Source organism: Anguilla rostrata, chromosome 7 (genome assembly GCF_018555375.3).
Source record: "Anguilla rostrata isolate EN2019 chromosome 7, ASM1855537v3, whole genome shotgun sequence".
NCBI lineage: Eukaryota > Metazoa > Chordata > Actinopteri > Anguilliformes > Anguillidae > Anguilla > Anguilla rostrata.
The window spans coordinates 15,140,489-15,156,132 of record NC_057939.1 but is presented as its reverse complement, the minus strand read 5'-3'; the positions used below and the strand labels follow the sequence as shown (position 1 = coordinate 15,156,132).

The window sequence follows — 15,644 nt, the reverse complement described above, 5'->3', positions numbered from 1 at the left end:
TGCCACATGAAAATGCTAATTAAGTTTGTTGGGTGGTTGCTCAATGTGGTTCTCATAGTTAAATTATACGTAACGTGTATGGAAACAGTACTTGAGTTACAGGATTAAAGCACTAGGTTATTTTGTATAGCGTAGTTAAAGTTTATACTTTTTGTATTTTACTGGTATTAATAAACCATTTTATAGCTAATCACTGCATGCAATTGATAAACAGAGTAGCCAGAATTATGTAACTTGATGACCAGTTTGATTTACAATCTAATAAGAAGTGAATCAGGAATGCTTAACTAAGGGACTTATTTATTGTTTTTGAAAGCTACTTAAAATGAAATCTTTGTCAATCTTTGTAACATGCAAAATATATGTATATGTATATACAGTGGGAGTCACTGTCACTGTCTTTTTTCTTTTCAGGGTTATTGGCAAACGGCAGAGGTCTCAACCAGTGGCTACATTAGGCGTCCATGGCACTGTGAAAATCTATCAGGTACAGATTATTTTGATGTTTGGAATTGAATTATCTATACATTTGAGTTGTTTGGTAAATTGGTGAATTAAAGAAAAGAGATTAAACTCTATATTGTGTACAAGAAACCACGGGGCCTGACTGAGGTACAGGTATTTTCTTAGCTGTCTTAGAAGACAACTTGTTCCTTTCCTTATCATCCTGCGATTTCAGTCTCCTGCACTTTTCCAGCACCAGCTGTGCAGAATGCTTACTCCCACACAAGAGTGTCTGCTTGCCTCTACAATTTAAGGAGAACGTAGATGGAGGGCATTGAGTCAATGGAAAGGCCTATAATTATTTTTGGTATTCAGAACAGAGGAAGAAAGTAAAATGGAGTGTAATGGCAACCTAACTGGTAAAAGGCATCATGGGTAGCCAGTTGGCCTAAGACCATGCACACACTCCACACTTCCACCCAAGCTGATATGCACACCCCTGCCCATGCTAACTCCCAGACAGATGTTTCACTTGCCTTGTTTACTTTTTTGAGACTTTTCTCAGGTTCTCAGGGAGTTCCCAGTGCAGCCCGAGCAGCTTAGTCATGTGATTGTAATTAGTTGATCATTAGACTGCTGTATAGTGATGCTGGGATGTTCCTGCACAGTATCATCAAGGGGATGCATGTGCCCTTATTCACATGCAACTTGCTGAATTGACCTGGAAGCTTTAGACATTTTTCTCTGTTTTGGTTTGAGGATGTTTTCTCGTTTCAGCGATGTGTGTGTTCACCAAGGGCACACTGGGGGTCTGCGGCAAAGGGAGTAAAGCGTTTTGCCATTATTTCAGAATTTTCCACATCAGAATGAAATAAGCTGCTGTAGGTTCGGCACTGAGATGAAATGATAACATTTCTCCCCGATTGCAGCACGCTTTTAAACAGCATGGACCTTCAAAACAGAGGCGTTGCCTTTTTATATTCATGAGCAGCTTATTAAGGCCTTCATTTAGGAAAATAATACAGCTACGAGCACTGAGAGAGTGGACGCTTTTGCAGAAACCCATGGAAGGAAAAAAGAATGTACTTTTTTAACTTTCCCTAAGTGCATCTCTGTTTGACTAGTGGTGTGACCTTTGCACTGAAACCCTCAGTCAGCACCCAGCTTTACTTTGAAATGACCACTTTCATTTTATATCCTTGTTGTCAAGTGGGGAGTTATTTTTAGGGTGGTGGGGGGGCCAGGAGGCTCTCATTGTGTTTTCAGGACATATACACAGGGACGTGACCCCGCACTTCCACCCAAAATCTACCCTTATTTGCTGAGTGACTCATGGTGAGGTAACCCCAGTCTCCTGACCTGGTGTCAGTAATATGTTCAGACATTTTGGTTACCTTTTGAACTGAGACTGGGGTGGAATCAACCCCTTACACTCCAATTCAATTTCAGTTCAATTCAATTTTAATTCAAGTTCCTTGTGTTTGTGGTCTGTTTGCGGTCTGCAACTGTGTTCAAAAGCAGGCTGAGTGGTGAATCATTCTCCATACTCACAAATGAGGCTGTTTTATGTCAAAGCACAGCTGGATCAATTTGAGCAGAAAGGAAGATCTGGAACGTTTCAGTTGGAAGCACTAAAAGCTCTAAAAGCTGTACTAAAGATACATATGATTCACTCAGCTCATAGCTGTATGTGTTATTTTGCCTGCATCATCATTCTTTTTCTTTTTTTCATCTTTGTGAAATAGGGTAAATATTTTAATCAGATGCAATGAGTAACACATGTATGATGTGATTTTTTCAGATGTGGAGAAACCACAATCCCAGCTCTTTGCAGGAACTACATTTAAAATCTGATTATCTCAGTAATCTTGCTGTCCTCTCACTGGCACAGCTTGTGGAATTGGCAAGAATGAAACATCTAATCAGTGGATCAGGGGGCTGCTGTTTGTGCAGTCGGTATGATAGATTTTTATTGGTTACTATATCATTCCTTATTACTTGTTGCCATGCACACCTAAGCCTGCAGTGGCACTGAATAGGAGCTTGTGATGAATGAACTGCCAGCACACACACAAAAAAGGCTCAGTTAAGTTTTAATGCGATATTTAGTCACAGTAATTAACACGATGCATTTTGGCAGCAATGGCGTTTTTATTATCCTGACCCTGTTGTAATTCCCAGTAAGACGTGCACTTCCTTGCTGTGCATGGACGGCCCGGTCACAATGAGAAGCACATCTCATTACTTAGTCAGGAATGAGGTGTATTTCCTTAAAGGGTAATAAATTCTACATGCTGTCTTTGCAAATGACGGGCTTATAAATTGAGAGGAAATAATGCTGGAATGTAAATCTAGGCAGCCGACTACTTCAGCGCTTGAGAATCAATCGCTGATACCCCTTTCTTTCAGGTAATTTCCTGATATGGCCTTCGTTTTCTCATTTCTCAACTATAACTATGGCTCTCTTGTTTGATAGCCTGTCCTACTGTTGCAAGTCCTCAGTGAATTTCAAACTAGCACACACCATACATAATGAGTGTAGTCTGTCACAGTAGTCTGTAGGCTGTCATTTGTCTACTCTCTCAAGTCCACCAGCTGTGCATAGTTACTGCAACAGAGAAGAAATGTGCATGTTACTCGCTGTTGACAATCAATTTGTCTACAGTCCTGAAGTCAAATATTGTGTCTCATCCCTAGAATGTAAGGGCCTATGCAGCATTTAGCAGCCTCAGCAGTTGTAGTTGATCACAGTGCACAAAAGAGAGGAGGCGCAAAGTAAAAACAAGGAATTCTGCAGAAAGCTAACTGACACTTTTCCTGCTGTTTTATTGTTTTAATGTTTACCTCTATAGCTTTTCAATGATTTGATTTTCCTTAATTCCGTGGCAGCACATTAAGAGGATTTGATTAAACCAAGAAGTGTCAATTTAAAGACTGTGGGTGCCACCTCTGGTGCTCTGAAGAAGTCCATGAGCCGTCCAAACTGGCCCATAAGGAGGAGTGAAAGGGTCTTATGATTTGAATCTATGAGGGAGGTGACACTGATTTTTGTCACTCCAGTATTTTAATGGTGAATAATCCAGGAAACAGGATGAACACGCTATGATTCTTCTTGTGTTCCCCACATTTGCATGTACACACACCCACACACGCTCACACACGCATAGTCATTCTTAATGTAATGCATCCGTAAGTGCAGACCGGGTTCAGAAGTAAACAGGAAATGAAAACTCCCCCCTCACAGGCCTTTGGGGTCATACGTGTAATTCTTCTGGGGGACACTGTGTCTATTGCTGTAAAGAATATGGCGCTTATTATGAATGATTCGAGGCATGTTTTTACCTCCTGACCCCAAACTAAGTGTGAGAGAGTCTGGGGGATAGAGAGAGCCCTGTCATTCAGAGAGAGTGTGATACGTTTTGAGAATGAGAAGGACAAAATACTAAGTAATTGTGTTGCATACACATACACTATGTGTCACGGAGGAAGCACTGTGTGAACACCTGTGTGACTTTGTCAATTAAGTAGAAAGGTGAATGAATATGTGGCATGCAGGATGCAGGATGAATTTAAAGGAGATTGGCATTACCATAAAGCCATTTGTTTCTTGACCAGTGAGGGACCTCACACCGACAGTCAGTGATAACCTTTCAGTAACCTAATATTGAATGTGACTCCTGTAAAGAAAAAGCAAAAGTCTGCAAGAGTTGTTGGGGGGGGGGGGTCATCAAGTGAAAGACATGCCGGACAGAATAAAAATATGAGGAATGTATTGAGAGTGTGAGGGTTTATTGAACCTGTCCTCATACACCAACTTCAGAAGACAATAGGCACACGGTAAGTGAAAAGTGACAATCATGTAGCTCAGCAGGAACTGTTGGTGTCTTTCTGTGTAATGGAGTTGCGGTGAGTGTTTTCTGACCCTGTAGGCAGCATTAGTGATCAGTAGGTAACAATTTATGACTCAAACATTGTTGCCCAGGCTGTCCTAAAGTGGTGACAAAGCCTTTCCCTGCAAAATAGGAAATGTAGTTGACCACTTGTTATGTGTGCAAATTTTATTTACTTGAAGCACAACTGCTTGTCATTTTTTTTAACGAATCACAATGTGGGTACGTGTATTCAGTCAGCTTCATTTCATTCCTTTTTGTGACTGCAGGAGTGCGTTTATGGCAGCAATGCTCTGAGGTGTGCTTTTTTGTCACAGAAGTGTTCATAGTTCAGGTGCTCAGCTAAAGGTTGTGCATCTGTGCTCATGAAATGTATAAACATTTAATTGAAGAGAAAAAGCTGTACTTAGTTGTGACATTTGATAAGAAGTCATATGCATTACTCTGATTATCATTGGAGAGTGATACTGCATTATTTTTGAAAATGATTTTGCATCTTTGACGTATGAATTGAAAGCAGTGAAATTTGTCCAATCTTCTGTACCTCAGACTCCATGCCCCACTCCCTTCCCAACGCTGAATTGAACGATCCCTTTGGGAAAGATCCCAGCATGCACCTGGAGCCACAGTCAGACTCGGCGCACGACCAGCCTCAGCGCAGTCACCTGGGGCCCCCCGGGTTACAGCGGGGGTCAAAGCCTCAGAACCCAGAGGAGAGGATTCGGAGGCTGGAGGAGCTGGTTGATGGTCTCAGCACCATGCTGGACATGGTCAAGGCTCAGGTATGTGCTGCATTTTGGGAAGCAACTTATTTATATTATCTTCTGAAAACAATGAATGAACACATACATGAGCTGTAGGGACCTGTTCTGAACAAAATTTATATGAGATTTTACTGTAATGGTTGGTAAAGTTGCTGACAGTTTGGTAAAGTGGTTGAAATTCAGTTAACTCAGTTCAATTTAAAAATCCCATAATGTTCTGTGAGGATTTATCAACGGCTTGACTGAATTTCAATGAATTTCCTGAAGGCTGCTTTTGGTGAAACCCTGTGGCCCAACTCTGTCTGTGCAGAACACGGACCTGGTGTCGCGCGTTCAGTACCTGGAGACCTGCGAGTGCCGTCGGCCGACGTGCACCTGGGAGGGGCGGGAGGTGGAGGAGGGGACACGCTGGGAGACGGAGCAGGGTTCCGTCTGTGAGTGCATCACCAGGAAGGTGCAGTGCGCCGTCAGCGACGGTGAGTGGCCTGGCTCCTGCACCTCAGCAGCCTCTTCCGCAGCAGTGTCCCCACGGCCTCCTGCCTGCGCAACTCGCGGCTACGGCGCGGACGGGTGAGCCGGGTTTGGTGTTCAGTGACTTTTTGGCACCACTGACGCGGCTGAGCACGACTCCGTGTGACCCTCTGTAAGTCACAGGAAGTTGTTCGTCGGATCCATCCGGCTAAATGTTCCGTGTCTTCAGCTTTGGTTTCCAAAGCACACATAGGGGAGATACATGGTTGTTTGCCCTGGCTGCAGTCCCATTTGTTTACTGAGCCAAAGAGCCCCACTGAATGCACTGTTCAGCTCTACATCAGGCTGTTAGTTTGTGTGCTAATGGAACGTGCTTTTGTAATGGAGATATAATATTCCACAACAAGGAATTCTGCTGAGTAGGTTACACAGCACCTCTGCTAGCCTTTGATTGGGGTTTTATGTTGCAAAAGGTGCACTCATAGTGAGCCTCCTATTACTAAGCTTGCATATGCTTGCATTTGATCAGATCTGAGTCATCGTGTCTCTAGTAGTTTGATCATACTCTTTCTGACGCTGGAGAAGAGATGGTTTCCGAGCATTTTTATTTGAAAAACTCATTGCGATCTCTTACCTCAATGTGGCATAGAATAAAATCACGGGGGACACTGTGGGGTCGACAATGGCCAATTTCAGAAAGGTTTGAAAGAAGAGCTCGTGTTCAGCCAACTGTATCCAGGGTTAGTTTCAGAGATTGAGGTGATAATCCTTAATTTTTTTGTTGATGCATTCCTGCTTTCATCCTGGCCATTCATTTATTAATTTGTCAACTCATCCATTCATCTTCCCATTGTGTTCTGATGCTTTATAGTCTGGGTAATATTTGTGGGCAACTCCGTGTAGTCTGTCAACTCATTTAGCGTAAACTGTGTAGTGGTTGCTTGGTACATAGCTTTGGATTGTCTTTTTTGGGCACATTAAACTCAGACGGGTTCTGAATGACCCGATTTCCTTGCAGATCCCTGTCTCTCCAATCCCTGCCTAAATGGAGGTTTGTGCCAGGTTTTGACCTCTGAACCTGGCCAGCACCTCTTGGGATTTAAGTGTTCTTGCCCACCCTCTGCAATTGGGCGCTTCTGTGAGAGACCAGTGACCCAGGTACAGCATTATCAGCCTCAGTCTGTGTTGTAGATTAGCCACTTTTAGTCATCTGATCTGACCTGGGTACTCTTCAACCTTTCCTTTGTGTTGTAGACTAGCTGTTGATAGATGACTGTACTGACCCTGGTATAAAAGTTTCCAACTCTACCATCATGTCATAGAGTAGGTGCTTGTAGTGGACTAAACTGACCTTGGTACAGAAATGTTCCCCCCTCCTTCTGTGCTGTCGATTTCCTGCTTATAGTAAAGTAATCTTATCCAGGTACAGCAGTCCTGTGTTCTCTCTGTGTGTAGATTAGCTGCTTGTAGTGGTCTAAGCTGGCCTAGGAACAGAAGTGTTTCATCCTTTTTTGTCGTAGACTAGCTGCATGTTGTGATCTATACTGACCCAGGTACTCTTTTAAACACTAGCTGCTTGCAATGGGTAGATTTGTAGATTTCCTGTAGTAGCCTGAAACATGCACTGTACATGTTTGCTTAGATCTGTTAAAACACTGTTTAAATCTTACTCATATTAAGTTTAATTAAACATTAAACATATCTTTGATCTATGTGATTAAGAGATAACTAGAGGAATATATTATAACATATTTCTCTTTCTTTGATATGTCTTTCTGTGTTTTTATACTTTGATACTGTCTTTTGGCAGTGATTAATTGAATTTAGCTTGCTTCTATGCCATTTTATGTTTATTTCAAGTCATTGCACTCTGTGGTGAACTGTTTAGTGCTTTTGTTTATTATGATATTTCAAACCTGATTTATAGAGTGATATCTAAGTATGACCACAGTGTCTTTGGGTGTGGCATAGCCAGAGCCTCCTGTGGAGTGTTTCTGAAATTGTTGAATCCAAATGAGTAAGATCTGTGATAGAATGTTTTGTAGTTGCATTCGGGCTCTTTAAGATGGTATGGATATATGCTGTTGTATACGCTATGGTCTGGACTGTGTCAATGCAGCATTTGCATACAGTAACATCACTTAGGGAGAGAGGTTATCCCAGAAACCCAGCTGCATCAGTTACACTTCCTTCCAGCATAGTAACTGCACGGCACAGCTGGTGTACTGAAAACTGCCAACAATTGGCAACTAGCAACACATGTTTCAGAGAATGCCTGTGTGTACTCCTCCAAATTGCTTAAGGAAGTTTTGTGGTGGGTTCCTTTGTTAATTATATCGTTTCTTAAAGTGAGTATGATTGGGCACCTCATTTTTGAGGTGTATCAGTATATCACTGTATTAAAGTGGAATCATTATGAAGACCTACATTTTAGGTTAGTATGGTACATTTTTCAGAGTATGTTACACCACAGTTCGTGTTTGTTAGCTCTCAATAGCCAGTTTGATTGCAATTTATAGTTTAGTACAGAAGGTGTCAATCAATTTTCAGTTCTGTCTTCTCCCTTTTCTTATTGGATAAACCAGTTTAAAGGGCTCCCAAATGGATCTGTTGGACATTACACAGTTAGTTGCAACCAAATTTTGCATGCAGTTTTTGGAAGACCAGTGTCTTTCAGTGATTTGCTATAAAACATGGCCCACTGTAGTGTAGTTATATCACAGTTGCAGCTGTAATGAGTTAAAATGAGTTAAAGCACCCCAGAGTGAAAGCAGTGAGTTCTGATTTCCTCTCTCGAGTGAAGTGAGGCCTCCACCCAGCTTATGTGCCCCATAGGCTTGCACATTGCCAAAGATGGAGGGCCACTGCAGGCGCAAGCAGGAGCCCAGACGCCGCTGGTTTTATAGCTCCCTCACTGCCACATGTGAGGAATTCCTCTACAGTGGCTGTGGAGGGAATGACAACAATTTCGAGAGCCTCCATGCTTGTCAGCAGCAATGCATGCTGGGAGCCTGCTGCTACCGGCAGCCTAAGCACCCGGGCGTTCTGGTGGGGTTTGACCGAGAAGGCTATGATCGACACGGGTACAACCTCTCTCACCTGGACCGGCATGGCCACAGAAGGAAGGCCGAGAGCCAGGAATGGGCGGGTCCAGCTCTAATCGGCCTGAACGGAAAAGTCCTCAGTGGGCTGAGGGACGGGAGGACGTTTGACAAATACGGTTTTGACCGCAATGCTTACGACAGGGAGGGGTTTCACAGAGACACTGGGTTCAACCTGACCGGCTACAGCCGCAAGGGTGAACACGACGGTCGCTCCAAATTCAGCCGGAGTGGATTTGACCACAAGGGCTTCAACAGGGCCGGTTTTGACTGCAGCGGCACGGATGCTCGCGGTTTTAACTATCTGGGGCTGAGCACGGCGTTTGTGTACAGCTGCGAGCTCCTCTCTCTGGCCCAGTGCCAGCTGCGCAGCCAGGAAGGCCTGCACAGGGAGGTGGTCAGCTTCTCCTTGGGGCGGAGCTGCGCAGACGTGCAATGCAGGGAGGGCTGCGGCTGCTCCTTCCACGGGCGCTCCTACCTTTTTGGGGACACTTTTGAGCATGCCTGCGAGGCATGTGTGTGCAGCTACCTGGGCTCCGTGGAGTGCACCTGCCGACACCTGACTCAGCGCAAGGAGGTGCGGGATATGACCCCTGAGGAGAGAGAGGTGTACCAGCACGCCATCAGGAAACTGTATTCTACACCAGGTATCATATTACTGTCATTTCTTGATTTTAGATATGTGAGGAGTTAGCGTAGCTCACTAAAAAGCCCTCAGTCTCGGAACTATTTATGTTTGAATGCACAAAGTATGAATAGGTGACCTTGTTGTGCTCCACATATTTCAGTGCTTCAGTTCATACTGAAACCAATTTAGTTAGCAGTGATTATTTATGAAAGGACGACCTTAGATGCTGTGCTGATCTTACATTCCAATATTGAATGATCAAGTATGGAATTTTTTTTAACCTTTTAACCTTAATTAAACCTTAAGAGTACTCTTGGGTAGTGCCCTGAGCTAAATAACTGCACATTAGTGCTGAGATGCCGCTCACAGTTCAGACAGAATTGTTGGCAATCCAATGAGCTCTGAATGGAGGCATAATTAGCCAGGATTTCACCCAGAGTGGGAGGGTTTGAGTCAGTAAATATTTTCAATGGCATCGGACAATAGCAGTCTTGTGGTTGATCAATTTTCTGTTGTCTGCCTATGCTATCTCCATCAGTGCATTTTTCTGAACAATAACTGTACAGCCCAGCTGGACTGTGAAAAGATATGGCTGCTTGCTTTGTGTGTTTTGGGGGCCATGTGTTAGCACCCCCCTCCATATTGAGGACATTGCACAGTTGGAATGGGCTGATATTTATATTTGTGAATTCCAAATTGGGGAATGAAGCAGAAATGGGGATTAAACATAAAAGGTCTTGTGTCTGGTATTAAAACAGATTAATAATCTCATGTCATCTCCCTTCCCCCCCACCATGGTGCTATCAGGAATTTGGGAAAAACTTGCTAGAATGCATGCTGATTATATGCCACAGGCCAATGGGAAATTCTCCTTCCTGCCCTGGCACCGCTACTTCCTGAAGGAGGTGGAGCGAGAGCTGCAAAAAGCCTCGTCCTGCCAGATTTCCATCCCCTACTTTGAGTGGGCCGTGGACGCTGGTTCCATGGAGACCTCTGCCATCTGGCAGGCTAATTTCTTCGGGGGTAATGGGGACCCCGTAACGGACTGTGTCTCACACCACCCATTCCAGGGGGAGGTGAGCTGGTTCCCCTGCCTGCGGCGGAGGTTCAACTCCTCTGTCTCCCTGCCAGACGCCGTCAACCTGCAGCTGCTGCTGGTGGAGGAGGACTTCGGCCAGTTCTCCACCCAGATCCGGGTGGTGTCAGCGCTCTTCCACCTCTGGGTAGGGGGACACATGGCCTCTCCACTCAGCCCATACGACCCTGTCTTCTTGTCCCACTATGCCTTCATGGACAAGCTGTGGGCACAGTGGCAGGAGCGTGGGCGCGACGTACCCTCGCAGTTTCCTGGAGAGCTGAGATACGTGAAGATGAAGCCCTTCAACGTGGCTCCAGATGATGTCCTGCATGCCCAGAAACAGCTCTGCACTCTCTATGTGCCCATCACCCTGGGTGCCCCCTGCAATATTACCACACCGCAGAAACCATCCAGCCTTGACAAGTACCAGCATGACAGGTACAGCATAGACTCTAATGACTATGACCGACATCACTATAGCAGAGAGGACTTTGGGCCAAAGGTAAGCTCCAACCATCGAGGCGAGTACAACAAGAAGGGTTACAACAGACAAGGCTATGACCGGAATGGCTTCGACCAAATGGGCTGGAATGAGCATGGCTTTGGCATTGACGGTTTTGACCGTGACCACATGGATGTCGACGGGTATGATATCTTTGGGTTCAGCCGCTACGGGTTCAACCGGTCCAATGTCACGTCCTTTGGGATGAAAAGAGATAGGACCTTTGTCTCATCTGTGAGCGAAAAGGTCATGGAGCAGCTCTTTGAAGGCAGATACAACAAGTATGGCTTTGATGCCTTTGGCCTGGACAGGAACGGCTTTGACATGTTTGGGTTTCGTACCGATGGCTATGACAAGGACAGCTGTAACTTTTACTTTCGAGGTCCCCACTACATGAGGTTTTACTTTTTTGCCCAGCTTCAGATTAGCATGGCTGGTCTAGGAACTCTGTCCAGAATCAAGCGCATCTGTCCCCACATAAGCCCTTTACCAGAGAGTTGGGTCATTCAGAACTGGTTGGCTGTGGACACTGAGGCGGGCATGGCTGTGATCCGCCACATGGAGCAGCAGAGGGCCTTACAGCACCCGTTTGACAGGGACTACATCCCCAACATCTCCTCAGTGAAGGAGAGTGGCCTGTGGCTTCCTATCACCCCCGACCTCAGGTAATACAAATGTTCCTGTACACATCCTCCTAACCTCAGGTAGTACAGATACCCTTATACCCCTAACCTCAGGTAGTACAAATTCCAGTGTACCCCTAACTTCAGGTAATACAGACACCTTTATACCCATAACCTCAGACAATACAGACACTTGATATTTTTACTTAATAATTATGGGTTCAATCCATGGCCTTTAGGTACTGTGCATTAGTCTTTCCTCCACATGTGACTGCTTGTGATTGGCTGCTCTCTTGTCCCCAGGTTTTGCTTTGAGTTGCACTGGTTTTCAGGCTGTCCAGTGGGCCCTGCCCCAGTGACCTGCCCTGACCTCTGCAAGAATGCCCACTGTATGGGCTATCCAGACGCTGAGTGCCGCATCCACAACTGCGGATCCTGCTTTACTGAGTGGTATGATAGAGCCACAGGGAGCCATGTCATGTGTCAGGGATGGTGACAAGGGAACACTTTTGAGTTAAGGAGCCATCAGTATGGGGACAACTCTTTGGGCTGGGGGGACAACCCTGGGCTTGTTCACAGGGACACCATGTCTTGGTCTACTGTATGCTTCAAATGCAGTACCTTCCAGATCTTTGCATTGATTGGAATTTGTCTGGTAGACAAGCGGTATATTGCATTTCGTTGCAATTTTCAAAGCATAAAAATACACATGAAAGGAATTGAATAATCCAGGCTTAAGTTCTTCTAGCATAGTTTGATAAAGATAAAACTGTATGCATTTTACTGGATGAACAAGTATGATTGACCCTTTCACAAAATTGAAAATTTACTTTGACAGACTGGTAGAAATGTTCCCTACTGTAAAAATATGCAAATATCCACTTATTTTTGTACACTCACTAGCATTTTCAACATACCAGTATATACAAAATATAACTTTCTCTTCAAAAAATATCATAAACTATGCACAGGATTCAGCGCAGGTGCAGTGTAATTGCACAAGAAAGCCAACTTTCAGCTCTTCATGTCCTTTATGTATATTTATCCCAGACTTGAAGGATCGTGTTTGCTTTTGTAATACCTCAAGCATGCTAACCTTTTCACTGCCCACACTGTAATGTTTTTGAGAAATATTTTGCTGTGTTGCTTTACTGTTGGACACTTTGCTGGAGCCCTCAGGCTCAAAACTACCTGACAGCATGAAATCTGTTCTAAAATTGAGGAATGGGAATGATGTTTTTGGATTGTATACTAACATCGCCCCCCCCCCCTTAATTGTTTCTGCATGTTTGGTGTTGCACAGCTTCGGAGGAGATCTCCATTTTTCTCTCGCCTCTTACACAAGAACCATACCACAGCGCGGACTCATGTCTGATCAAGGGCAACGCGTTTCTTTCTTCCTTTTGTGTCCAATAAAGAATAGGGTTGCACAACCACATCATTGTTTTAACAGTGTTATTGTTTCCATGACTGCTGATGGTTCTGCATGCCTTGCTCTGCATGTCTGGTTCCTTTCCTAATCGCCTGGCTCACAATGAAGGATAACACTGTGGCTGATTGGGCACTGAGATCTAAGAACACAGAACGCAATAGATCAGCATCACAATGCAAAACAGCTTTAATGAACCGCTTATGATGCACTGCAGTATATGCATTTAATGTTACTTGTGAGTTCAACTTTTTGACGAGTTGACAGAGCATTGATTAGTTTTTTCCTCTGTGTCATTCTAATGGCCAAACAAGCACGAAACCGTCCCCTATGAAAATGAGGTAAAACACTGAGATACAGTATGACTAATTCCTGAGGTGTAACTCTTGACACTATGAACAATTTAAGATGTTCTATTAATTCAGGGATCCTGTGAGTCCTTTATCAGTGGTTACAGTGGGTCCACTTGTTACTATTTGAATTTCAGTCAGAAAGACTCACATTTTCCTGACGTCCATTGTGATGAATGCAAATGAATTCTCTCTACATGCAAGGTAGCTCTCACAGTATAATAACTTTCCCTCTTCATGCACCGTGCCCTCTGTGTGCACGGAGCTTTCATTGTTGACAGCATGTGCACTGTCCTTCTACTTACAGACGCTTGCAGTATGCACTCTTTCTGAAGGCATCGTGCCCTCTGTGCGGGTTTGCTTTACGGAAGCAGTGCCTCAGATTTAATGTCAGGCCAGTGACGGGCCTGTGACCCTGAATCTGCAAACCAGGAGCATGTGCTGCCCTCATTACTGGCAGGAGATTGAGGACTGCGGAGCCAGATGGTCCCCAGAGCAATGTGCTGAAATGCATTTCTGACTGTCCCATCCCGGTCATGCAAGGAGTAGGGGTTGTGCCCCATTCACCCCTCCCCGCCCACTTAAAGCTTGACAGGGAGAACCAGGGGTAGTCGCAGCAAAATAAACAATAAAACAAATGATATTTTCTTGTGAGGGAAGGATTGCATGGTCCTCTTTTGCTCTGTGTTTAAGACTTTGATGCTGGGTGTTGACCTGAATCCTGCTGAATTTAAATTATTTACATCTGGTGGCTCAGTCACTACAGCAACTGGTAAGGGAATACATTATGGGTACATTTTTTTCTATTGAACTACTTGTATTGATTTCTAATGTGTTGCTGTTTATAGTTTTAATCAGCCGTTTATATGCTGCTGTACATTTGTGAGTTTTTTTATACAGCGTGCTGTATCACGAATCATTGTGTTTGTAGCCTTTACTTTTTACATTGTTTCTTTGTAAAGTGAAGCTGCAACTGCATTCATATCAGGGATTCTTTATTACTATACGATCTCAATTTTTCTGTTATAATATGAGGGAGAATGCATATTTACCATATAGTTGGCAAGACCATTTGCTTGTCCTGAAGTGATTCCGCATTTGGTATGACCTTACATTCAGGAAATGATTCCACCTCTCCTTACATTACCAGAAATATTGCTCTTGCGTTGAGAACATCAACCTTGATGTAACAGTCAGAATCATCAAAGAAGTCAAATGAGTCTGTCTGGTTGAGTTTTGATACACGGCACTCGTTTTTATAAAACAAAGGGAACTTCATGCATATGAGCCCCTTTGTCAGGGCTACTGTAAGCCTGCCAGTATGATTAATAGGTTGGGCTGTCCTCCCCACTTTTCCTGCAGTGCCTGATCAAAGCTGGGTATGAAGTATGGTGGAGATGAGTGTGTGTGTGTCTAAAGATTAGAATATTGAAAGAACACACTTTGGGCGTGTTGGCGTCACCCCTATGAATATGAATGACTTTGTGAATGCTCATGGTTTTTGTCGTATGGACTTCTGAAGTTGATTTGTTGGAGGGGGTTTTCTTTTTCCTTTTCTGTGGGACTGCACTGTCTCACCCCATGAATGAAATGAGTTTAAATGGTTTCTCTGGTAAAAGTGAGATGATATGGCATTCAGTGATGCTTTGTGAAATTAAAAGCAATACTGAGCGAATTACTTACATGTAATTCTGGTGAAATATCCATTAGTCCTTTGTGGAGTTAAACAATTGACCAGATGTTACCTCTTAGTGTAAATTGTAAATTTGGAGTTCATTGAATGTGGTTTCAGAATGCTGTTGTTTTCACAAGGAATGATTCCGTAAGTAATGGCTAACAATGTAACATGTATAACTTATTTTCAGAATAATTAGCTCTTTTTCAGACAAAAACTATTTGGGAAAACATTTGTTGATTACTGTTATGCACCAGAAAAACTGTGTTTGCTACATTGCAAGGCAGGCATTCACATGCCTGAGTATGTTTGCATTTGTTTCAACAAACTACCCAACCTAAATTAGTTGTATATACTAACACGGACTCATATCTCAGACCACTGTAGAATGTCTCATAGATAAAAGTGCAGTCTGATTAAATAACCAAGAGCAGACGTTGGCATAAAATCCCCCATTACAAGGTACTTTGGCTTTGACGGTCTTACACAAACTTGGCTTGTGATAGATGAACTTTCAGAGGGGCTCGTGTTCTGAATGAAGCTCTTTTCCAGGTTTCATAGGTGACTGTCAGGTCCTTTATCCTTTTGATTGCCTCTCCTCCTGGCTTCTTTCCCTGCCCTTCTCTCTGCCCCCATGGGGCGTCAGTTAAAAGGCTGGTTCAGACATCCCATCAAGTCCAGATGAATAT

General features: G+C 43.9%; 2 protein-coding genes across 3 annotated transcripts in view; both read left to right on the top strand.

Annotated features, from left to right (window-relative positions):
• The window catches only part of kcp (kielin cysteine rich BMP regulator), a 67,572-nt gene that overhangs the window by 6,775 nt on the left and 45,153 nt on the right, over positions 1 to 15,644 (top strand). Inside the window, exons 3-5 of one of the 2 annotated variants that reach the window (XM_064343073.1) lie at positions 415 to 487; positions 4,884 to 5,116; positions 5,409 to 5,574. In XM_064343073.1, the coding sequence (XP_064199143.1) occupies positions 415 to 487; positions 4,884 to 5,116; positions 5,409 to 5,574 (472 nt within the window). Of the gene's footprint in view, positions 1 to 414; positions 488 to 4,883; positions 5,117 to 5,408; positions 5,575 to 13,089; positions 14,053 to 15,644 lie in introns of those variants that run through there. The other variant, XM_064343075.1, reaches the window with a different exon arrangement.
• LOC135259125 (uncharacterized) lies at positions 6,756 to 12,937 on the top strand. Its single transcript, XM_064343076.1, has 3 exons — positions 6,756 to 9,317; positions 10,106 to 11,543; positions 11,805 to 12,937. Exons 1-3 carry the CDS (start codon positions 8,423 to 8,425, stop codon positions 11,995 to 11,997), a joined length of 2,526 nt encoding a protein of 841 aa, XP_064199146.1. The 5' UTR covers positions 6,756 to 8,422; the 3' UTR covers positions 11,998 to 12,937.